At 43.0% G+C, this 25,396-nt stretch overlaps 1 protein-coding gene across 4 annotated transcripts in view; it reads right to left on the minus strand.

The window, feature by feature from the left end:
• Positions 1-680: 680 nt before the first annotated feature.
• Positions 681-25,396, minus strand: part of TNC (tenascin C) — a 67,208-nt gene continuing 42,492 nt past the window's right edge. Inside the window, exons 11-24 of one of the 4 annotated variants that reach the window (XM_082067502.1) lie at positions 24,212-24,484; positions 21,938-22,210; positions 14,148-14,420; positions 10,417-10,539; positions 9,109-9,252; positions 7,833-7,952; positions 7,258-7,401; positions 6,367-6,497; positions 5,292-5,424; positions 4,230-4,381; positions 3,207-3,303; positions 2,386-2,547; positions 1,545-1,708; positions 681-844 (exon numbers count right to left, since the gene is read on the minus strand). In XM_082067502.1, coding sequence (XP_081923628.1) covers positions 734-844; positions 1,545-1,708; positions 2,386-2,547; positions 3,207-3,303; positions 4,230-4,381; positions 5,292-5,424; positions 6,367-6,497; positions 7,258-7,401; positions 7,833-7,952; positions 9,109-9,252; positions 10,417-10,539; positions 14,148-14,420; positions 21,938-22,210; positions 24,212-24,484 — 2,300 coding nt within the window. In that variant the 3' untranslated portion in view covers positions 681-733. The remainder of the gene's footprint in view (positions 845-1,544; positions 1,709-2,385; positions 2,548-3,206; positions 3,304-4,229; positions 4,382-5,291; positions 5,425-6,366; positions 6,498-7,257; positions 7,402-7,832; positions 7,953-9,108; positions 9,253-10,416; positions 10,540-14,147; positions 14,421-21,937; positions 22,211-24,211; positions 24,485-25,396) is intronic. The other 3 variants (XM_082067503.1, XM_082067504.1, XM_082067505.1) reach the window with 3 other exon arrangements.

Genomic DNA, 25,396 nt, shown 5'->3' on the forward strand with positions numbered 1-25,396 from the left:
GCTTTTATTTATAAAAAAAAAAAAAAAAATTACAATCAGACACTGTCCTGCTGTGTTTCCAAAAGCATGATTCTCTTAAAAATGACAAAAATGTAGCTTATTATTATTATTATCATCATTATTATTATTACTTTGTCATTATATTAATAATATTAATCTTATGCTTAAGTTTAAAACCATACTGCTTTCCCCTTCCCATCCCCTCCTTCTCTGTGGTACTTGATATATATATATAAAAACAAAGCTTTCCGACAACCAAAGAATTTCAATTATAACTAATAATAATAATAATGATAATTAATCATACACTTTTCCGTGTGTAAAATATGGCTGGTTCTAAAACAAACTACCAATGTACAAAAACTGTTCTCCCTCCCCTACCCTGGGCCACCCAAGAGATAGTCAAGACTTGTGGAAGAACTCTATCTCAGAGGCTTTCTGAGAAAACAAAAACGAGTAAAACAACGTACAACCCTTGAGATCGTTGTCTTTGGTGTGGAGGACGTTAGCGATGGGCAGCCGGAGCTGCTGTGCTGCAGACGCTGGGACACTTAAGGCTTGTTGTTGGGGCTGTCGCAGAAGCCTCTGTTGGGCCAAGGGTCACCGGTGCTTTGGTACCACTCCCAGGTCCTCACACCCACCACCCAGTGATGCCAGAGGATCCCCCCACACCCCCACACTATATCCCACCCCCCATCACCCTTCCCGGAGCCCCCTCGCCACCCCTGGGGCTTTATGCTCGCTTTCGTCTTCCTTCCAGATTTCGGAAGCTGGAGGGTCTCAGCTTCATCTCCGCAAACTGGATGGAATATTCGTGGCCCTTCCAGTGGAACCAGTTAACACCCTGCAAAGACAAAGGCGGAGTGTGGGAGGTCGCACATTCATTTCTCCCCTTGGCAGCCTTTGCTGCTCACGTTTCAGCTCACAGGCTGTTTTATGTCTTGGGAACAGAGGCACGACAAAGCAGAGGGGCTTTGGGAAGCGCAGGGCTGTGGCCACTGGCACCTGTACAAACCCACGTGCTGTCCCCAGAGCTGTCACTCTCTGCCTGGCTTTCACAGCAGGAAGAATGTTTTGTTTCCCATGTTGAAAACTACGATTGTTCCCTGCACATTTGGGATATTCCCGTGACATTAAATTCTTGTTTTGTGAGCAATTGCTCATAATCAGTCCAGACATGAGGAAGAAATTGTTGTCCCTGAGGGTGGTGAGAGCCTGGCCCAGGTACCCAGAGAGGTGGTGGATGAACCATCCCTGGAGACATCCCAGGCCAGGCTGGACGGGGCTCTGAGCAACCTGAGCTGGTGAAGATGTCCCTGCTCATGGCAGGGGGGGCACTGGGGGAGCTGGGAAGGTCCCTCCAACCCAAACTATTCTATGATTTCATTATTCTATAATTCTATGATCTTTCCCTATGATTCTTTGGTCTGGATAATGTGCCTGGTTGGTGCTCTGATGTCTGGCCAGCTGAGCCACCAGACAGACCCATAACTACAATTTTCTTCTTTTAATGCATTACAGAAGCCTTCAAACACCAAGCTCACCTGACTGTGGCTGTTGTCACCATATCTGCCCATAAGATTGACTCGGTGACAATTCTTGTACCAGAATGCACCCTTGTATGACAAAGCACAGTTGGTGATGGCAGAATCGTTGTCCTTGTCATAGGTGGAGAAGGACCTTCCATTATGGTACATCATGGAATCACCTGGATGAGCAAGACAAAACAAAGGGCAAAGTGAGTGGTTTGCCCAGTTTAGATTACATGAGAGTGACCATTTTGCAGAAAGTATTTCTACTGTGCCATGCACCGCCTGTAAAGCTTGTTCATGTGATGCTCACAGAGCAGGACTTGTACACGCACATCTCCGTGGCCTGTTTTATGCACCTTGCAGCCTGAAAACTACCTCCTTTTAAGACATCCCAGGGAGCTGGATTTATCTCTTAATCCTCTGAAACTCTGAAGAGGACTCAATAAAGGCTGTAGGGTTTGCCCTGGTATGATTACAAAAGGCAGATGATTTGTTCAGTAAAATTACAAATCATGTTACAGCGGGACTCTGCTGCATATTCCACTGACAAGAGATGAGGCTGTGCCAAGCTATAATTAGCTGTATAAATGGCAGTCAGGCATTGGCCAAATGAGATATGTGGCTGTTTAATGTACTTGTTTATATTCTGTCATAAGCATGCCATAAAATGTGGCACCTAAACGACTGGAAGATTGAAAATGGAAACATAAAATATATTGGTATGTTCATATTTTCCAACACCTGACATACAAGATGTACCTGCTGCGACGGTGATTTGCAACATTCTCACACTGTTACCATGAGCCAAGTGGGAGGAAATTTCAAACCAGAAGGAAAAAATAAATAATGTCACCTGCTGTGCCACTGTACCCGTCCACTCTCAGCCGGTATCTGCTCTTCGCGTCTCCAACGCTGAACCTGTCGTAGACAGCATAAGCTGTCTCGCCTCTGTCCTGCAGATCCACACGCAGCTCGTACTGGCCCTGAGAGGTGATTTTGTGGAGGTTCTCCAGACCTGTGGATGCAAATGAACAATCCATTCATCTCCTCGTGTTTATTTCTCTACCATCGTGTAGCCCATAAAGGAGATGATAATGGCCTGTGCAGATACACCAAGGCATAAACACTGGTGAGGAAAGTGAGCTGTTTCAGCTGTAATGTTAGCAGAAAATCAAACAGATAAAACCAGGCTGATTGAGAGACCTCTGCCCTTCAAATCACAGCAGCAGGGAGCACTTTGGGAAAAGTAATCACAGTTGTGCTGTGAGATCATCATTGTCTTTCATTTACGAATGAATAAAATGTAGTGCAATCTTTGAAAGTTTGCTTTTCACTTCTATTTTCCCCACTTTGGTTTTGTTGCTGGGGGTGTCCTAGGAGTACAGGGAGAAGGAAGCTTGCAGTTGTGTCTCAGGTTAACTCGTGACTTCTGAGAGAGCACCAGTGAGCATTGGTTTGGTACATTCGGTGGCGTCTATGAACTGCCACTGCAGGGACTGGCTTGGACCTGGCAATTTCAATGTCCCTTGCAGCACGCTGTCCCTACCCTCCTTCACACAGAGCATGTTCCCATCTACAAATACTCTTGACAACTAAACAAAGGCTTCAAAGTGGCTGCTAGTCTTTTGGGCTTTTAGTTTTCCTTTTTAAAAAAGACAAATTCTTGTGACTTACCTATCCAGAATTCATCATTAGGATCTCCAAAACCAGCCACGTAAGTCTTCCAGTTCCTGTAGAAATCTTCCCTTCCATTCTGACGCCTCAGGAACACCTGCAAACACCACACGCAAGGAGTGTTATCAGAAATTATCAGTGTGTTATCAGACAGCCCAAAAGCGATGTGGCTTGTACAAATGCAGAGGTTGGCATTGCTGCTCCCCTGCCCTTACCACCCAAAGCAGCAATCTCACTATAATTGGTGAATAGTACCAAGTCTGTTGAATATTCTTTGCTTTTTTAAAGTCTCCAGTTCATCTATGGGGTTCCTGGGCTCCCCTGAGTGATGTGGCTTTTTATTCCCTGCTCTCTGCTTATTTAACAGTCTGTATACAGGTCTGTATTTCTCAGCCAAGGTGTTCTACATCCTCTGATCTCCCAACCATGGATTTCTCCAGTTCCTCTTCCTTTCCGAGTCCTGGGTCCCTCTGAAACGTTCAGGTTTGAGGACATCAGTACAGGGAGCTGGCATTTTTATTGCCATTCATTTGTTGGCTGGTTGGAATATGTCACATTTTTCATGGCCTGGGAAGCCCAGCCAGCCCTCACACCATGTCCGCTGAACAGACACCTTCTCTGGCCTGTGCTTTAACCTCCTTCACTGTCTCTCTCATTCAGACAGAGTCTGTTCACCCTCCTCTTATCTAATTAGCTATTTGGAAGGTGTGTATTGATCTAAGATGGTGACTTCAGTACCTGCTATAGCCAGTGGAGAGAGCTCAGGGCTTTTCCTATGTGCTGAAGCCCCTGATGTGACCCGTCCTTTGGGGACACCTTTCTCCCTTCCAACTACAGAAAGAGCTGGTAGCCTTGTTCTAGGCATCTAGGTGTCCTACCCGAGATAAAATTCCCAAAAATTATAGTCAAGCCAGCCCTGCTCTGATTTAGAGCATTACAAGGGATGCCGTAGATGAGCAGGGATGGGATCTGCTACCCCTGCTGTTTTCATAGGATATGTGGTCCCTTCTCCCTCTTACTTACAATCCATCCGCCCCCGTCCTCATTCATGTCACAGAAAACTTGCAGAGGTTGAGTCTTGTCCCCATTCACGTAAATCGTGTAGAGCCCAGAGGTGGTTTCTCCGTTCAGGAGAGCCTGGGAGCAGTCTTTAGGGTAAGGGTAGAGAAGACCAGCTGCACACACACGAAAAAAGAGAAAGCAATCTTTAAGAAATCAGCAATTACAAGGGAAATGTCATTAAGCATTTCTTTCTGACAATAAGCTAAAAACATCGTTGCAGTCGGAACAATTTCTAACCCCCAAAATAGCTTTTATTTTATTTCTTTTTTTAAATTCATTTAGGCCATTAACATTTTCAGCCGAAGGCCTAATTACGTGTTGTTCTAGGTGTATTCACAGGAGAGTTTTTCACAGTGGCTGCTCACAGAGAGGCTGTTGCTCCTCTTCCAGAGCGTTGTAGGTCCCTGTGCCTTAGCTACCTAGAATTTAATTCCGTTAATACTGAACAACAACTGTGGGTTTTTTTAATATCAGCTGTAAAGCAACCTTCAGAGTACCTTATTCCTACATTCAGCTCACTGGAGAGCTACCTTGTTAGAGCTGGAACGTGCTGTGGGGCTTTGCAAAAACCGATCTCAAAAAGAAGACAAAAAACCTGCCTCTACTCAGAGCACTGAACTGATTTTTTTGTGTATGTGGTTTGCTTCATTTCACCTTAAAGCACTGACTTGTTTTAACAGCTTGCTACGCATCAATACAGAGGTAAATCAGAGTGTCAGTTTGGATTTTAAAGAGTTCGATATTTTACATAGGAAAGGCAGGATGTTGCATCACAAAGAGCACTACAGAGGTGATGTGGGCGCATATAAAGAAATTCCCTGCCATTCCGAGGGAAGCAGATGACGCTACAGCTCAGGGGGACAGGGATTTTGCGTGGACACTATGAGCAAACGAAGTGCACACTGACAACCGGGTTAAAAATCACCCGTGAGGTCTGTGTCTGCTTATTGCAGAGCTCAGCTCTGTCCTGAAAGCTGCACCTTAGATGTTATTTCGGCCGTGCACGTGCTTTAAGGGCCTTACTTGTGGTGAAAACAGTCTGGATCGTTTTGCTCCTCAGGGATCCGCTCAGCGCCTGGAGTTTCACCGTGTACTGGGTAGACGGGCTCAGCTCTGCCAGGCTGTAGGCAGTTGTCTCGGGGTTCAGGATGACTTCCTATGGGGAGGAGAAAAAATACAGGGAAATCTCAGTGAGAAAATCATAACGACTGGAACTATTCCATATTTTAGTTTGCCACATTATTTTTCTGTGATAATTATTTACGGCAATTTTATCTATCTAAATTATTTAATACAAAACTTGTATTTCTCTAAGAATTTTATCAAGCTACCTTTCTTCAGAAGTTCGAGAAAAGTTGCCTGGAAATGAATGTTTACCTTCATAATGTATAAGCTGTGCGGTTTAAAAACACATTGGCATAAACGTTTACATGCCTCAAACTTACACATTGTATAGGTGTCCCTGTGAAACTCACAATAAATGGAGAAGAATCATCCTTTAGGAAGTATCATACTCCAGTCTTCAAAAGGCGGGTTTTCTGTACCTTTAAAAGACTGATTCTCTGTAAGCTTAGGGAATTTGCCTTCTTGAAAATCAGAATGTGATGTAACAGGCTGGGCATCCAAAATCATCTGTCACTTTTGCTGGGGTTCACCTCATTCATATTTAAACATCTAATGTAATCTATTCATGTAGGACTATAATAAATTTATTGGGGAGCAAGAGGCACTTTCAGAGGTGATTCATCCTGCCTTACACACCTCATTGCACAGGGGTGGACTCTCCTGGGTTTAGAAAGAGGAATTCCACACAGGTTTGGAATGAGGAAAAACAGTTGCTTGTGCTTTTATCCATATTGTGGAGTGACGTCAAAATTCAGGCTGCAACTGAGCTTCTGTGTCAGGATATAATGTAGGAAAGCACTTGAGCAGGTTTTAAATGCATTTGTGTTCAAGCTAGCACTAAAAGAGGTACTTAATATTTTACCATTTACTTAACCATTGATGGACACTTCAGGGCATCTCTACAGCCCAGCTTTGAGGCACAGCCCTTCTGATTTGGTTATAAGTGCTATAGAATCATGGAATCATTCTATACCTTGACTCTGCCATCAGTGGACTCGTAGATGAGGAGATAACCAGTGACGGGAGCACGTGGAGGTCTCCAAGTTATCACAGCTGCTTCTGACTGAACCTCACTGGCACTTAAATCTCTTGGAGCATCCAGTCCTGAAATAGACAATGGATTAATTACAATCACGTCTATATGGAGTTTAACCAGGAAAGCAAACCTTTTCTTCCCCAACATCTGAAATTTAAAAATACTTCAACCCGAACTCTGTGATTAAAAAGTGATTTTCCCATTGGAAGTTTTAAAATACAGGTATTTACTTTATGTAATTTAAAATATTGGCCTGTCTCAGGCATGTTAGTTTTTCAGCAGTTCCAATGAAATGTCTCTTGAAACAAAATTGTGCCTTTCATTATTTCATACAAAAAAACCAGATCAGTATTTACATATTTCCAGGAAGAAAAACTTTGGTTCCAATGATGCCTCTTTTGAATAGGAAAATGTTTCATACTTGGTCTGGCTACAGCTTCCCTGCTCCACTGTAATTACAACACTGAATTTGTTCAGCTCTTGGCTCTCTAGATAATGCCCCGGAACAAGTCAAGCAACACTCAGGAAACATCCACGATTTCATTGATGCTCACGGAAAGTATGAAACCAACCAACTTCAGTGTTGGTATCCCAACATCAGCCCCCAAAGAAGAGCTCCTGATTTCTGCAAGAATCCATGGAATTGGTGACAGACAACCACCTTCTGGGTCAGCCATCAGAGAAAAGTTGGTGCAAATACTACCAAAATTCAGATTTCTAGTGAAAAAAACACAGCGTGCTGGCTGAATTTATGGTATTAGAGAAACGTAAGGCAGGTGGGACTAGAAGAGGTGGCAGCTCTCCCCGCGGTGAGGTGGGACACAGCACCTGTAGTAAACTGGGTGGAGAGGGTCTCGCTCTTCTGCGTGTCCTTCAGTGCGTGGACACTCAGCTTGTACTCGGTCGCAGGTCGAAGGCCCTTCAGGTCGTACTCCACAGTGTTTCCTGATACCATCTGAGTAACTTCTGGTTCTAAGAAGAAAACACAGGAGAGAACAGGTCCCGGCATTATTCAGACATGTCTTGACGTGCTCAGCAACGTGTTCCACTCAGTGATTGATTTATTTATTTATTTACTAGCTAGAGCAAGTGCAAAATAGTAAAAGCCCAGAACCCTTCTCTCTGTTCAATCTGAATTAATACCAGTCCTTTATCTAAAAGTATTAGCGCTCTCTAGTGTTCTTATGAATTATAGCACCGCCTTTTCAAGGATACCAGTCCTATCTATTCATGTCTGAATTAGGAAAGCAAAACTAAAATGATCATTTTTTTAAATGCTTCCAGCAAGGCATCCCCTTCAAATAAGAGCCCTTGCCACCCTCCTGGATGCTGCAGCCATTTCTGAGCATCTCTCGAGAGCTGTGACGCTCTCGGCTCCCTGACCCGTTACTAACTCTTCTTACCGTCCTCGGAAGCGTAGGAGACAACATAATTATCCACAGCAGCAATCGCTGGCTGCCAGGTTGCCAGAGCCTCAGAGTCTGTGATGTTCACCACTACCAGGCCTGATGGGCTGTCCAGAGCTGAAAGACAGACAATAACAGATTGAAGGAATTTGACAAACATTCATGACTCTGTGCGATGTTCTGCTGTAAATATACAATATAAAATGCGCAAACACTGCTGCTTGATGCAGCTTTTATGATCCCCTTTGGAATAGCAGAGCTCTGCAGAAAAGACGTCAGTGCCTATAAAGAGACATCAAATGCCTCCATGGGAAAGGGAGGTCAACGCGTGGAAAGATTAAACACTGGGAACAGACTATGTTCTCAGATCAGTCTCAATATCATCAATCTTAACGGCTCTGCCAGAGCTGACATATTTCTCTCAACACCCTCAAATCTGGGCTGCTTTTTGAAGCAAATTCAGGAGACAGAGCTGGGAAAATAACTAATGTGACGGCAGCTGATAGCCACTGTGACCTTCCACCAGCTTGCCTTGCACGTTCAAAAATAAATCAACCAAATAGCCAGGCAGCCAAAATCCCCATGTGTCCTGCCTTGTTTCCTCATGGGACTCTATTTTGCACATAGTTTTATGGTCTCCCTGAACTGGGATAGATATCTGCCTCCAGTACAGCTGGACTGGGCTACAAATTTTATGTTCTTGTTCAGTACACACCATCTTGTTCCTCGCCTCGGTTCTCTGAACACTTGTTAGGTCCCCAAAAAGAATGAAGGAATGAGACTGCAAGTGGGGTCAGCATAGTGGACCCTGATTTCTGCAGGCATGTTTAAAGCTGTATTGAAGAAAAAACAGGAGGAAGAACGTTTTTCTGCTTAGGATGCAGTCTGGAACCTGGAAGATGTGGAGCTTCAGTCCACAACAGAAACTGGTCTGAACTATTCAGCTGAACTGGCCCTTTGCTCTCTCATCTGTAAAATGGTATTAATTAAACTTCTGGGTTTTTTTCTTACATATTAGGACTGTAAATACATGAATTATCTCTGCCTCACTGCAAGTTGGTTCAGCACTTAGCAAATGGGAGCCTGATCAAACATACAAGTTCTATACTCATCTGAAATACAAAGACGCAAGGAAAGAGTGGATGAAAAACTTCCTGCAGTTGCTGTGAACAGCAGAAAAAGGATCTCAGTGGGTCTGCAGATCCAATTTCTGAGTCTCCCCTACAGCACAGACAACGCGTTTGAAAACCTGCTATTTCCTCTTAGTGTATACCTGTTTTCAGAGTGCCAGAGATGGGTTCACTTTCTTCAAAGCCTTTCACAGAGATGATACTAACGTTGTAGTCTACACCTGGGACTAACTTCACCAACTTGGTCCTTGTCTTGCTTCCATCAACTGTAACAGTATTTGGAGTACCTATGATGAAGCCAAACACCAAGGGATTAGTGACACAACACTTGAAGGATGTGCTTCAAAGACATTATGAGCAACAGGGATGTACTTGTACAGGAGGAAGGCAAATTTCCCCAGTTTGCTAAAACCACCAATATCAAGTAGCAGCCTCAGGAAAAAGTATTGCTGCCATGGCACCCAAATCATTAGTTTGTCCTCATTCCCAGTGGTATGCCAACTGTGAGAAAAAAACCAACACTAATGTTCAGAAGAATATAATTTTACAAATGAGATGTAAGGTGAAAACACAGCACACTCAACATGAAGTCCTTACACCTGTTAGGATCTGCTTTGTTTCTGGTAGGGGCTGGAAGTTTCTCCTTCACCCATGTCATTTTGTATATAGTGTATATTAAGAGGTGCTGTGTGTGTGGGTGAGCACTTAGGCCACATATTGGTTTCAAATTCTGCGTTTATTCCAGGCAGGCAGTTAGACAAGTGCTGAACTTCATTACTGTGCCTTGCTCTTCTGTAGCATCACTGTATATTTAAAGCTGCACGTGTGCTTACACACTGTATTGTCTGAAGGCCTATATCTGTACTTGCCTTAGTCAACAGCATGTCTTTTATGCGGCATTTGCTCTTTAGCTGTTTCCTTTCAGAGATGTCCCTAAGTTATGCTAAAAATCTGTTTAAGTATAGGAAGTTTTTTTAAGCAGAACACTAAAACAGGCATAATGGATGGAACGAAACAGCATTGGGGAGTACTAAGAAAAATCACTGCCTTGCAAAACTCTTACAACCATGGATTATGACTATTGTTTCTAAGGGTCACCTTTTCAAATACGCTTGGCTCACAAAGTGCCTACAAAATAATGAGTTTGGAAATAAATCCTTACTCAGGAGGCTCAGTGGGAACAGAGATTTTTGTGAACACAGTCCTAACCAGGTGTAGAACCATTGCAGCATTGAGCTCTCAGCTCCCTGACAAGTCTTGTCCATAGGATGTGGGACACTCTGTTCAGACAGAGGTTGGCTACTGGGACATTGTATGTGCACCCACATTCCTGGTCGGCAGTTTGAAGAAAAAAGAGATGATCCAAGAGGTGGATATCAGTACAACAAACCCTTTCTGCCCGCCCTTTTATTATACAAACTTCCTCCCCGTTGCTCCTGGCGGTTGCTCACCTCCTGCGACGGGGACGTAGGAGATGCGGTAGCTCTCCACGCGGGTGCGAGGGGGCGTCCAGCTGACCGTAGCAGAGTTTTCTGTGATGTCAGAGAATGAAATTCCCTTGGGAGATCCAACAACTGTCAGTGGAGAACAGAGAACAAACACACCACATAGAAAGAAAAGTTAAATCAACTGCTTATCAGTCCTAGTACAGGAATGCTGATTATCTTATTTCTCTGTCCCAAGAGCTGGTGATATTGATATTCTGTCCCAAACAACACTGGTACAGGGAATAGCACACAGTTAATGGTTTCATTACATACTGAGAGCAACAATCTATTCGGTCTAAATTTTCCCTTTTCAGTAATATTACAGTAGCACATTACTTAAAAAACATCCCAGACATATGTCTACATAGCACATAAACAGAAGAAACAGATATCAGTGTTATAGAAAAGTATGGAGGAATACTTACAGGAATATAATTATATTTATGATTTTTTCTATCCTAGTTCGACTTGGATGATTTTTAGTCTTTCCATTGAGCCTCAGAGCCCTGTCTGCAATGGCAGCCCTTAGCAATGGGGAGATCTCTCTTCCTAGCCATAAAGTTTCTGCTATAAGATACTGAAAAAAGACTGAGACTCAGGTTGCCTGAGGTCATCAAGGGTCCATCCTCTCAAGCACTGGCTTCAAACTAGAAAGGACAAGATTTTCTTCTTGGATTCTCTATCTGAGCCCATGATTTTTCTTAGGTACACTGAAGCACATCCATGCAGAGGACATTCAAGTACAACCACCATGAGGAAAGCATTTGTGGGTTTCCAGTCCTTTCCTGTATAAGCTTGAGCACTGCATTTCCATATATAAATTAGATCAGCAAGCTGGGCAAACAAAGCCCAAGTTTTGCCAAAATCACCCAATCTTAAGATGCAAACCAACGCATATTTGAACCATTCCAGTTTAAGGCCTAATTAAGCTACTGCAAGACAAGCATGGAAGGGGCTTCTGGAAGGACATGGTAAAGAGACCTGCCACTGCGAAGTTTACATTGAGCATCTCACTTCCAGTTCACTCTTTTGACTGTAACCAAAACAACCCTGACATGCGTTTAAAAAAAATAAATAGCCCACACAGAGTAGGCCATTAGCACAAAGGGGAGAGATTACCAAACATCAGCCACATTAAGAGCAGTGGAGACGGGCTGAGGGGAAAAAGGGGGGAAAAAGAAAGAGACTGTGCTTGAAATAGCTTGGGAAGAACATGTCTGAGGGAAAGAAGTCAGAGGGTTGCTTGCTCCATGTGACCCCAAAGCTCTAGCAGCAATGCACGAAATCAACTCGGAGGCAAGGAGAGAAAAACAACTGAGGTCTCAAGAGAAATGTAAATTATTTCTCTGGAGTTCACTAGACGTGTTGGGTATGTGGGGTTTACTCGCATGGGAAAGCCAAAGAAAGAAAGAAAATAATTACAGATAACAAGAAAAGCAAGGTAGAGTTGGTAAAGCTATATTGCACAAAATGATTATAGGTACAGTCTGAAGGAAACAGAAGAGCATAAGAAAACCCAGGAAAGAGAGAGAAGTGAAAATCACATTGATTCTCTTTGACATTGTAAATGCTCTTAGTGGCTGGTAAAAAGCACCAGTGATGCTTCTAGGGACCAAAGAGATGGAGCAGCACTTGGTTTTCATACACACAGGGAATTTCAGCCTTTCCCAGAAAATAAAGTACCCTATCTATCCCATTGAACTCTGCTGTGAACACTTCCAGGGGCTTCAGGCTTGTTTTCTGTATCAGGTAAACTGCTGTATAACAAACAGGAGTAAGAAGATCTTTGACTACAAGAGAGTTCCACATCCCCAACTACCCCAACTGTGTCTACTTTCCTGGGAGCAAACCTGGCAAAGAAAATATAATGGAGCATCAGAGCAAAGCATCAGTCCTGAAATGAGTCCTGGAGATGTGAGAGGGGTACCTTTGGGCACAGGAAAATGAAAAAGGAGCAAATGAAACCATCTTCTGGAGCTACCTGAAAGCCAAAATTAAGCAGGCATAAAAAAAGGCCAGCATGCTTCTGCCATATCAATCATTAAAAAACTGCTCATCTGTTGTGCAGATACAGGTAGTTAGCATTATCCTCCAGCATCATTCCTTGTTAGTTGTATGAGGGATGGAGAACTTCCCTGTGAGGTTGCTAAAGCACCCGTGTTACCCACGTAGCTGATATTCTTTGGGCATTTCTTTTGCTAAAAAGTCATTCGTTCATTGCAGACTATAGGAATATGGCCACTGGTTTTCTTCTTCTAAGCATCAGGAAGCATTAAAACTATTTAGCTGGATTTTTGTGGCTCCAGCTCTGACATCAATTATCCATGGGCTATTTACATCTGACAAACATATTTTGGACTATTTCAGTAGGTAACGTGTGCTAAATCTCCCTGAAAGTACTGAATAAGAACACAGTCATGATGAAAATGATAACTATTTGTGGTTTACCATAAATATCCTGGAAGTCAGGGAAAATGGAGACGTGATGCTAACAAGTGACTTTAAACATCCCTCTCTATTACGAGGCGACCCATATGAGCCTGGAGAAAGGTGGTTGGTGATGGATGCACGTTCTGCTTCATGTAAATGTCAGGGGGAGTGTATATATATATGCCCTTGCTGTTTATTCAAGGGATGTGGTGCAATCAGTGGAGCCACCTGGAAATGTGCCTTTCCATGCTACCAACTGGCACTGCAGACATTAAGGTGAATCATGAGGCTGTGCTATTCCAGGAAAAGCTGTTCAATCCTGAGTTATCGTTGTTCCTTTTCTGTGTGTTGTCTGGAGCACACAGCTCTAGCTGAGCAAATGCCTCTTTCATGTGTTTCTGTTGGATTCCTCACTCACCGAACTTAACTCTCCCCATCTCATTCCCCTTCTTCTGGAATTAGATTGATTTGAAATTATCATGCTTTCACATCAGCAAGCTAAAAATTTTTAAAAGAAAGAATTTGGGTCACAGGACAGTACTTCATTTGCTTTAGATTTAAATGTTTCAAAATGAAACCATGATTTTGGTAGAAAAAAAAATCAAAAAGCTTCATTCAAAAGTGCTGTGTTTTCTTCTGGCTGATTTTACCTGGGTAAGTCACTAAGCTAATTTACATCAGAATTTTTGACAGCCAAGAATAAGAACATAAACTAACTTCTGCTGAGGGAGTTCAAAGCTTTGATTTTGCAAGAAACTCAAGTTTCTTTTGAATTATTGGCCACACGTTGCTCCTGCTAAGATCAGCCTAAACTAATGATGCTTAGATTAGACCTCTCTATTGATAAAGCCATAAATAAACTTCTCAATAACTCTGGTAAATTCATTTTGTCGTACCTCTTTTCTAGGGAGGTAAATTGTTGTGAAGTGGTGATATGCAATTAGTCCCAGGAAACCAGTGAAAAAGGCTGATACAGAGAAAATATTTCTTAGCTCTCAAAGCCAGTGCTTTAATTGCTAGACGCTGCTGCCTAATTCCAGATCGTGAAAGTAATAGAACCATATTAACTAGAGAGTGATGAAGTGCAGGAATTGGAGATGACTGATTATAAATAATTACACCCCGCTGAATAAGGAACTTGGATAAGGGACATGCAGGAGACAGTTCAAACACCCCAGTAACAGCCCGAGCTGGCTACAAAAAGGAGAGATGCTGAAAGAAAAAGGCATTAATATCTTATGCATTTCCTACTCCGAACGCAATACCTGTGGTTGCTACTGCACTGACGGGCTGGGAACGCCGTCCACTGCTAACTCCATAGAGCTCTATTTCGTATTCAGTCCCCTCTTTCAGCCCTGTTATATCCTGGGTGCGCTCATGGCCTGGTACTATTAGCTCCAGTGGATCAGATTTCCTTTTGGTATCCCTGATTTTTAGAACAAAACTGTCGAAAACCCCATCATCTGCAGTCCAGGACAGACGGAAGCCATCTGGAGTAGCATCTGAAACCAGAAGGTTGTCGACCTCGGGTTCTGCTTCTAAAAAAAGGAGAAGATAGCAGTAGGGAAAAGAAATGATCTTCTAAAATCAGTTCATCAGAGACTTGCCCGAGGTCTGGGTTTAGCATACTGCAAGAATCCCACCACAGTTCAAAGAAAGGGAAACAATCTGCCAGCTATTGAAAAAGAAATAAAAATATTAGCATTATACACATACTGCAGAAGACATGTGAGTGTGTGCAGGTCCATTCAAACTTTCACTCTTTAATAGCAAATTCACTGCATGGACATAACCCCATTTGCCTCTGACATGCAAAGTTACACATGCTAATAGTAAGTTTTATGTGCGTTTCTCCCTTGCTACCCATGTGAAACCTTGGTGTAGGATAAAAACAAGCTCTTGTTATAGAACCGCAGGCATGCCCGTAATATTGTGAGGTCTCTCTGTTAGGAATGCAACACAGAAGCTACTCAAAAGAGTCTTTTTCTTCATGCAAAACCTTTATTACATGCACTTTGGTATCTGTGATGCTTCCAATCAGATGAATCCTTTGCTTCGATATTATACAAATACCAAAGCAGCAAAGGGGAATCATGAAAATTCATATCCCTTAAACAGCACGCTGAAATCCAAATGTAAGACCTATTAACCCATTAACGAGGATCCCAGGAGCTGTAAGTTATTGATTACCTACAAAATACGTTTCTCTCAGTATGGTCAGGCATTGTTACCTAGACAAATGCTGCTGGAGTGGTGACTGTCTTACAGCACCTCCAACGCCTTTCTTTCTTCCCCAGAACAACATTCCTTAATACTTTCTCATGAACCTCCAATCAAGCAGCCCCCAACTTTACTGCTGCACAGTCAGCAATATGCAAATAAGACTCGATGGTTATGGGGCTAGAGAATCAGTCTGCAATGATTTTTCAAGGAAGTTCAAGTGCCACTAGAAAACAGCAGCTACGATGAGGTTGAAAACATGAGGTCAGGCTTTCTGGAGAGAGATGCCCACTTTATGGGTGGCAATGACGGCACTCGAGGATCTGTGGGTGGAACCCACACAGAGTGAAAGAAAGGAGGCCCTGGGCAAGAAATCCAGTCTGGCAATTCCTGAAGGTCCTGTCGGTTGTCAAGTTGGAGGATGCTGATGTGCCCAGCAGCTGTTAACAAGACGAGCTCCCACATGCAGCCGTTTTTCTTTACAGATTTTGGTTAGAAGTACCTGCATGACCATACAGAAACTTTCACCCTCAACCCACGTCATGCGCCTCTGCAGGGTCCCTCACAAAGACAAAAGGGAAACACGAAGTTAAAAAGAACAGAATTTCCTTGGTGAACCTATCTTAAATCAGGAGGAGTTGCATGTAGCCATGAAGCAGAAAAGGATGCAAAAGCCAAGGTTTACTTTGCAAATGGATTGCATAAAACATCTTCCATGTGAGAAAGAAAAGCAAGAGAAAGGGTGAAAGAGAACAATTTGTTCACGTTAAAGTACCTGTAACAGCCACAGTGCTCAGGGGCTTTGTTTGGTGCCCCTTGGCAAAACCATAAAGCATAACCTCATAGCCAATGCCAGTAATAAGGCCTTTAAGCTTCAGTTGCCGCTGGGCTCCCGTAAGGAGGAACTCCTGTGGGTCCAGCAGCTTGCCAGAATCCACCACGACTACTAGAAAGTTGTCAAAGGCATTCTCCGATGCCATCCACGACACTGTGAACCCGTAAGGGTTAATATCAGAGACAGTTAGGTTTTCCAGTGGGGGCATGGCCTCTAAAAGAAGGGAAGGTGCAAAACACACACACACACACAAAAAGAAGTGAAAAACATTGCAAATTAGAAAGTGTTACGGATTCCACCAAACATAAACCACATTTTTCCCCAAAGTACGGATTCAACAGAGGTGCATAGTCAGGACCACAAGACCAGGATTTTCAATGGAGCCTCCAGAAGTTAGATGCTCAATTCCTAATTTTCATTAAGGGTGTCTCAGCACCTCGTCTCACAAGTTCCATTGAAATTCCTCCCAAGCTCACTGTGTAAGCACATATCTCCTGTTACACATGCACTGTAAGTTATAACCAAAACTATTTTAGAAATACTATGCGGAAAGCTTTCAGCTCCTTCCACTTGTATCGACCATCGGTGCTTTAGGGAGAAGCCCCAGCTTTGGCATTCACAATTTCCATGTTTTGCTTGTTCACTTCTCTACTTCACATGAATATCTCCAGCTTTTCTTTGCAATGGTGGAGGGGTCAGAGATGCCAGAAGGACTGCCAGAAGTGGGACACTGATCCACCAGGGTCATAGCCAGTGCAAGGACTAAATACTTGCAAGACTGATTTTTGTGGGGGATAGGAGAGAAGCCAGAGTTTGCACTGGCTGGGGTTAATGTCTGCAGAACAAAGCAATAATCTGTCCATCAATGTGACATTTGTCAAGGTTTAGAAGACATGGATCAGCTCCTCAAAACCTTCCCACCAAGTCTCTGAAGAAAAAAAAAAAGGCCAGATTTTCACAAGATAGTTTCTGATTGTATTTTGCTCACTGAAAATCTGACAAGTCAAATAGAAAGATCAACGGGCCTCGATCCTGGATCCCAGGCATTACTAGGATTTCTCTAAATCATTTGACAAACCTTGCTTTTTTTGGCTCAGGAACTAACTCATCTGACCTCCCCATCACTCACATTCCACTCACTTAAGAAAATAAAGTTAGTTAAACACAGAACTTCATCTGGAAAAGGGATTTGGGTTTGGTTTTGACATTTCATAGCTGCTGAAATTTACGTTCTGTTAGACTTTGGTGTAAATATTCCCTCCTAAAGTTTTATCGTTTGGAAGTCCTCATGTTTTTATGTTTACACATTTGGGTGCCAGAGATTCAGCTCAAATTTACTCAACTTGGAGACATTTTAGTGGCTTATTTGCTTCTAATCAAGTAACCCCCAAGATTCACATTTTGATTTGGTCTCTGGGAGGTTGGGTAAACAAATAAAGAGCCCAAAGTGCTGAAATTATTTTCCTGGGATAGGTGTTGAGTGATACCAACAGTTTAAACCCAGCAGGTTTATGTGAACTGTTGGCACATCCTTCTGCTGCGTAGAGTGCCACATGTTTACCCAGCTGCGGGAATCTTCCTCTCAAAATACCAGTGTCCACAGTTTATTTTAAAAAGGAGCATTTGTGCTCAGATGGAGCAAAAAAAAGCAGGGGGTTTGAAAGCGGAATTGCTGATTTCTTACTAAGTGACTGAATGTCATCAGGGCAGATCAGAGCTGGTGCAAAATGTGACTATTTGCCTTAAGAAAAATGATGATGGACATTTCATGGATGCTGTGAGGGATGATGCTACTGCAGCTGGTGTTCCCCCTGCACGTTAACGAAAAGAGGAGAAAGAGGAAAAGGCCTCATTTTCTCCACTAATCCTATTTAGGACGTCCATATGACAAGCGCTAGCAGCACATGTTTGCCATAGACTATATACGAAGTGAACTCTGTAGCATTTACTTGATCATCTACAAAACATTTGATGTACAACTCAGTTTGATTCCAGTCAAAATGTGGCCAAAATATTCGGATATTAGAGATGTGCTGAGGGGACATCACAGGAGATATTCTAAAATTCAGCCCTCTCTGGATCCTTCAGATACAACTACTGAGTATTAGACAAATTTCCCCCTCAAACTTCAGGAGTTAAAAAAGATTACTAGATATGGGAGAAAGACTCAGGAGGACCCAACTCACTTCAAACTATTACTCTTCTTAGAAATTATTTTTAAAGTCAACGTGACTAGTCTGACCCCTCCTTGCGCAAAGTTCGCAAACAAAACCATTGCTGCTGGACAAGATATTCAGTGCTGTAGAGTAATATTTTGTTTTAAATTCATGATCAAATCTCTCTTTTTTTTATGAGCCAATAAATAGACTTCAAACCTTTAAGCAAATACCTGTCATGACAAAAGCCGTGAGGGGCTCTGTGTGAACACCCGCATGGGTTGTCCCCTTAATGTGAATGTCATAGCCAGTGTAATCTATCAGGCCCGATACGTGGGCGCTGCGAGCACCTCCCGACACCGTAAGCTCCTGGGCTTCATGTGCTGCAAGGGAATCTCTAACGTGTATAACGAACTTGGCAAAAGGCCCATCTCTGGTGGTCCAGGAGAGGTTGAAGCTGTCGGGGGTAACGTTTGTGAGTGTGAGCGTGCCCAGCTGTGGCTCAGCCTCTGAGGGAGAAAGGAACACAGGTGAAGAGACGGCATTATCCCGGGGGGCTGGGGAAATTATTAATAATTACTAATAATTATTGAGAATTATTAATAATTATTAATAGCAGTGGAGGTTTATAGATGCTTAAAAATAAGGCTGAATGTTTTAGCCTTGTTTTGCAGTGGTTGAAGAGAAAAAAGAGCATTGCAAGAGCTATTTTGTAAGGTTTTAGAAAGAAGCCACTGAAATTAGTGCTGACTTAATTTGTGTTTTGGGGGTTTTTTTGTTAGTTTTTTAAATTCAATTTTCTTAAATAAACTAAATTTTCCTAATGAAATGTGGGCCTGATTTACAGAATGACCAACAGTGTACAGTCCTGTGGTGAAACCATAGAAAAAAACCCAGCATAGGAAATTGGATGGGAAAACAAACCCACAGCAATTTCGAAGGAGATAAAGTAGGATTCAGGCAGGAATTAGGTGAGTCTAAACCAGACATCCTTGAAATCCCAGTTCAGCTTTTTTAGTGTTCTGGTGCCTGAAGTTGTAGATACGACTTTGTTTTTGGGCTCTAAAGTTTATGAGGGGGTTTCAATTCTAACAGTGATTATCTCAGCACTAATCTCAGGCCAAAACCTCCCTGGACTCCACAGATAAGGTGTTCCTCATCCTCTGATGAGGCAGCATCAGAGAATATCTAATAGACTGAACAAAAAAGCCTGAGATACAGGAGAATAACTATGTACATGATTCATGCTGGGAGAAAAGTATGAAAGATGTATCCCACCAACAAAGAGAAGAGTGAAAGAACAAAATCCTTTTCTTAACTTAAACATGAACTGCTGCAAGATGTTCCAACTTTTGCTCCCGTTCCCCATTGCAAGACTTCTAAATAATAGTCCACCTTCTTCTCTGAAAATGTCTAGGAAGAGGTGAATCCAAGTGGCCCCAATTAAGGACACATGCTGTCATGCTCTCAGCCAGTGACCATCAATGCCTTCATGGCTGACAGTGGAGATGTCACCATGTAAGCATGGTACTTCTGGAGACAGGGGAGAAGATGAGAGAATATTCACAAAGCAAAAAGACTTGGGTGGAGAACCCAGTGACATCGAGCATGGAGCCATCAGCCCCACATGCAGATCAGAGAGGACAAACCGATCCTTTCCAATCTCATCCCGAAATGGCCACATTCCTTTACATGCCACTTGCATCCAGTCAGGCACGTTCACATCAGGACATCCAGACTCCAGAGAACACTACATGCAAAATAAGTTGAAATCATCTCTTCAGGCAAGTCTTAGTGATCTTCTGCCATCCTGGAATCACCATCACCAGAGGAAAAGCTTTGACATCCAGTGAAACAAGGCAGATCTTACAGACTCAAAGGTGGCAATGCCAGTGACAAAGTGGTGGGCTGACCATCAAGAAAGGGTAAACTTGAGCCCTGCTCTCTGCTGGGAACACATAACACAAGGCAGAGAAGAACATCAGAAGCAGCACAAAGTGGCCAGACCACTCCATGCAGTTTTGGTTGGTCATTCAGCATGCTGCATGAAACTCCCACAAGAGATGCAAATGTCTTGGAGGACATTTGGTTTTAAGAACAAAGAACCAAAATGACATGCAGGTTCCTCTCGGGCTGATAAAGACATAAAGGCCTCCTACCCACAACAAAGTGAGTGAGGATGGGATGAACAAGAACTTAATTCCAGACCAAGTGCAAAGATACTCTGTGAAAAACATTATCTGGAGCAAGTCAATTATATATACACAGAACTCGCAGGTAAGTGTATATATAAGGAAACCAACCATGGTTTACTACTGACTCCCTTAATGCTGGGGGCACTTCTTCAGCCTTTTCCATTGTCCCAGACCTGCCTTCTCCCAAGCGCTTTCAAGCCCAGCTTATTTCAGCCTCCCCTTGCAGTGATCACCCTATAATTTACCAAAGGAACGATGATGAGTTGGAGCCACATTTTAGAGCAGTTCGGTGGACAGCAAAAGAAAGAAGAGAGAAAAGCAAACCTGGAAGACGAAACAGTGAAATACCTGTGGTTGCCCGTGCTGTCAAGGTCTGACCACCTTGCCCATCAACTACACCATGGAGTTGGACGGTGTAATTAGTGGCAGCTTTGAGGTTGGTGACTACATAGCGCCGGGAGGCCCCTGGCACTGTGTGCACCAGGGAGTCCAAAGGGAAGTCAGAGTTTCTGACTTCTAGAATAAAATGGTCAAAGGCACTGTCCTGCGCTTCCCATGTGAGTGACATGCTGTCTGAGGTAGCATTTGATACAGTGAGTTTGCTAAGGAGAGGTTCCTCTACTACGGGAAGAAAAACAAATGGAAACGTATTGCAGTTATTAAAACTCAAAGTAACAAAATCAAATAATCATCTAGCCTTGTGTCTCTGAACGTTTTCCATATCACAGTCCCTGCAGTGACCCTGCCCATGTTAATAATGATTCAGTGAGAATATTCACAATCTACTGATGCCAGAAACTGCAACTCTGTATTATCTGATCGCTGAAATTTGATATTGTGTTTGAGGTCACTGACCATGTTAATCTATTGCTATGGCAAATAGCTATGACAGCTTTTCCTAAGATCATGTCAGCAGGCAAAATTTGGTAAAGATGCTAAATGATCACAACATGACCTGTTATCTGCCTACTATTAGAATGCACCTTCTGCTTCCATTGTCTAGTCCTCTCCTTCCACTTTTGTGCTGTAATTGGTTAGAGCACATCAACCATTTGACTTCCCTGTCTTTTCTGGAAAAGCTGTTAAGTGTAAAACCTCGAGATGCACAATGCACCAACCCATGGAAACTGAATTCTAAAGATGAATTCAAGCACTGCATCTGGCTGCAGAAGTCTGCTGTCACAGAGTGAAATGTGCCTGAAATCTATTTAGAGAATCAGGATAAAAACTGTATCTAGAAATCAGCTTATCTGGGAGAAATAGTGTCTCCTCTGTGCTGTGTGCCAGATGCAAACACGGGTTGCAAGGCTAACATAACAAATCATCTCCCACCTGGCTCCTGGGAAATTAATTTTGCTTCTCATCTGTGCCACAAGTTGCCCCAACCTTAATGTTGAACAAGAGCAAACTCATTGTGTGAATGAAATCGCATCACAACGTGACTGACAGACTTTGCTGGATGTGACGTGGATTAACATTCACAGTGCAAAATGTCTCCGGTAGGTCTTCCTTACAAGATGTCAAACCATGAGGTAGAGGATTTGGTAATGGGCAAGACTGACGGGGTAGCTGGGGGCAGGGGAAGGGGCACAACCTGTAAGGAAGAGTTAAAAGAAAGGAGAGTTAGTATTGAGGTAGGTTTTATGTACCTGTTGAAGCTGCAGCACTTATTGACTGTGTGCGGAAACCATGAGAGATCCCATAGAGGTAGATAATAAAATCAGTGCTGGGAGAAAGCCCTGAGATATGAGCGGTTCTTGAATTGCCTGAGATGTTGAACTCCATGGGCTCCAGCAACCTGTTAGAATCAATAATTTCAATAGTAAAGACGTCGAAGTCCCCATTGGTGGTTGTCCAAGAAAGGTTGAAGCTTTCAGGAGTAATGTCGGAAACAGTTAGCTCACCAACTTCTGGGTGCGCTCCTGAGGAGGGAAACAACATTGGTCAGAGGGGGACAGTCCCAAACTCCTCCTGCTCAGAAATGCCGTGATGCTCTCTGCTCATGCTGCAGCACCCCGAGCTGCCGCTGGAGAAAAGGGTTTGAGCAAAAGCTTGCTATAAGCAGACAGGTACTAAGGGGAAGAAAGCCAATGAAGGCATCTTAAAATGTTAAATAAGAAAAAAGGGGGAAAAAAATAAATACAACCTTTAAAGCTATGGTTATTTTCTTTTACCTCCAGGAGCAGCCATGTGCCTTCAAAGTCTGAGCATGAAAGCAGATGCAAAAGAACTTTTCTGAATGTCCCTAGGGCATTTGGAAAAGTCAGCTTCCAGTTTCAGGAAAAGCTAAAACTAGAGCTATTTTCTTTATGCAAAGGAAAACACTGTGGGTGTTTTCTCTTCTACTTTCCCTTTCAGCTTAAGCCTCTGAAAGCTGGCGTGTAGTTTTGGAGCTGGCACCAAAATGCAAAGCAGTGATAGCTGCCTTGGGGTTTCTTCCTCTCTGTAGACATTCCTGATGCGTTACAGGAAGGCTCAGAAAATTCTGACAATTGGAAGTCCCCAAAAGGGAAAATTTTGAAAAGCCGGGTGCTGAGCATGACCCAGAAAGGGAAGGGAAAACCTCAGCAGGGCATCTTCTGCTGTTTTCATTAAGTCAGTAACAAGAGAGCACATGCATATTTAGGCAGGACACCCATGATGTCTGTTTTCTTGTTTGTCCCTGTACAGGCTCTTTAGTCCAGCCACGTTTGTCTGTTTTCAATGGACAATCTGCTACCAGCTCACCCCGGGGACTCAAAGCACAGGACTTGTAGCCTGCAGCAGGACGCAGCCCAAAGCAGCACCTCATGCCAGACACATTTCTACCTAAGCCAGGCTGCTTAAAGCATTATTGAAACAAGCAAGCTCATTTAATGTTTTCATTCTGTTAAGTTTTGATGTGAACTTTTATTCCCTACTGTGCTGGGGAAAATCAAATATGAGCAAGTTCTGGCCATGTTGCAATCACAGGAGGTTGCAAAGGTCTGTGAGGAAGCCCAGAGGCCGCTGATATTGTCCACAATAAAGTATCTGAAAGAAGGGACACAGGTGCCCTTTTATTGCCCGTTAATTCATACCCTGTTCTTTACCAATGAACATAATACCTGGAACAGTCAGTGAGCCATACAGGACAGACATAAGTACATATTTACTTCTCACAGTCAGAGCTCATGATAAGCTCTCATTTAAAGCCGTAGTCTTCACAAGATCAACGAGGAAATTATTTTTGTGGCTCTGGATTAGTTTCACGCAGCCTTCTGATAATGTGGGGTTATCTTCCTTTGTTGATGCAGTTTTATGCAACGGTAGTTCTGCTGAATTTGGTCTTGCATTGTATCTTTTTCAGACCAGCCAGACTGTTCAATAACCTCATGTGACTTAATATATAATATTACTCTTGGTAGGAATTCACTTGTGTTCTTTTCTATATAAGAACATACAGAAGGTGTCTGTCCTTGCCCTTGAGACTGATGCACACACTATACCCCTGAGTTTGTATTTACACTGAAGCTGGTGGATTCAGATGTAGATTCTGAATGGTAAAATCTAAACGTACTCTTGGGCTTTGATAATCTGCACTATAAAGAACAGATCTTTATGATGTTACAAGGCAACCTGGGCTTCCCCGAGCATGTACAACAGCCAGCTGGGTTAGTGTCAACCAGCAGAAAAGTGAGTAAAGGGAATAAAACAAGCCATTCTGAAGTGAAGCGGGGGGAAAAGCATTCCTAAAAGCAAAGGGCTCCATGGGGTCACTGAAACTCTTATTGGAAAGTCCCATCATGAGACATTTCCATGCCAGAGACATTCAGCCACGCTTTACTGAGCCCAGTGCACCCCATGTAAAGCCATGCAAGCTTTGCTGAGCGGTTGCAACAGCTCCGGCTCACACCTGTCTGCAAAAGGAGCCATGAGACGGGATGAGCGACTTGCAAAGATACCTGTCATGGTTTCGACAGAAAGGGGTTTGGTCCTGTAGCCTTGGGTCACACCATAAAGTGTGACGTTATAAGGTGTGTTGGCCTTGAGGCCCGTAACATTCACAACGCGCAGGCTGCCTGGGACCGTGATATTCCGGATTTCTTCGGGATTGTCAGACTCCTGCACCTGAATGATAAAGTTCTCGTAGGCCCCGTCGGCTGCTGTCCAGGTGAGCTGGAAACCATCCCAGCCAGTCTCTGACACTGAAAATTGTCCCAGCTCAGGTTCCTCCTCTGAATAAGGACAGAGAGTCAATCGGTTACTCAGATTACAGGCTAGAGGTGATGAGGTATTACTTAATGATGTTCTGTGCTAATGAATTTCATTTGTAAGCGGTGCCACAGAGACACACGCACACATTTACATTCTCAGCTGCCCCATATAACTTGTAACTCTCTTCAGAGACATGGCAAAATAGAACAGAAAGAAAAGAACCATAATAATAATCATACTAGTACTAAAAGACTGCTTACAGGAAGCAGTTTATTGACCATCTCACTGTTGCAAGTGTTTTGTCAACATCACTTACAACCCCCTAAGAGACAAGTAGGTATCACTATAACCACTTTATGTACTATTAACAACTCCTTATTTGCCATTATGAAGTGACTGAATACTGCAATAACACCCATTGTAAGGGTAGGAAGACACTGAGTTTACGAAAGTAGAGACTCAGATGTTTATGCTTTTAATTGCGCCCATGTGAAAGATGCTATTTATTCTTCCAAACTATTTCCGATCCAAAACAATAAAGAAGAAAATTCCTTCATGCCTGTATGTCATTAGCTGAATGGATTTGTCTTCCTTATATTACATTATTCTGTCCATAAAACCTTTCTGGGGGCAGAGATGCTTGGATTTTCAGAGTTACTGAAGTTTATCTCAAATTGAAATCTGCATTCACAGAAATCAATGTGGCCAAGTTGGGAACCATCAGAGCTAAGTCTCTGATGCTGTTAAATCTGAAAGTTTAGGTCATTTTCTTAGTAAGAATAGAAAGTCCTCTGTTTACAGAGGAAATGCAAACAATTGCTTCAAATTAGCATGGGAACAGTGGAAAATGACAGAATAATGTCTGTTTTTTCTACATGGAAAATCTTGCTATATGATCTATTATTGGCCTGTGGACTGCAATGACTTTTTAG

This window comes from Streptopelia decaocto (genome assembly GCF_964273445.1).
Source record: "Streptopelia decaocto genome assembly, chromosome: 17".
Lineage (NCBI taxonomy): Eukaryota > Metazoa > Chordata > Aves > Columbiformes > Columbidae > Streptopelia > Streptopelia decaocto.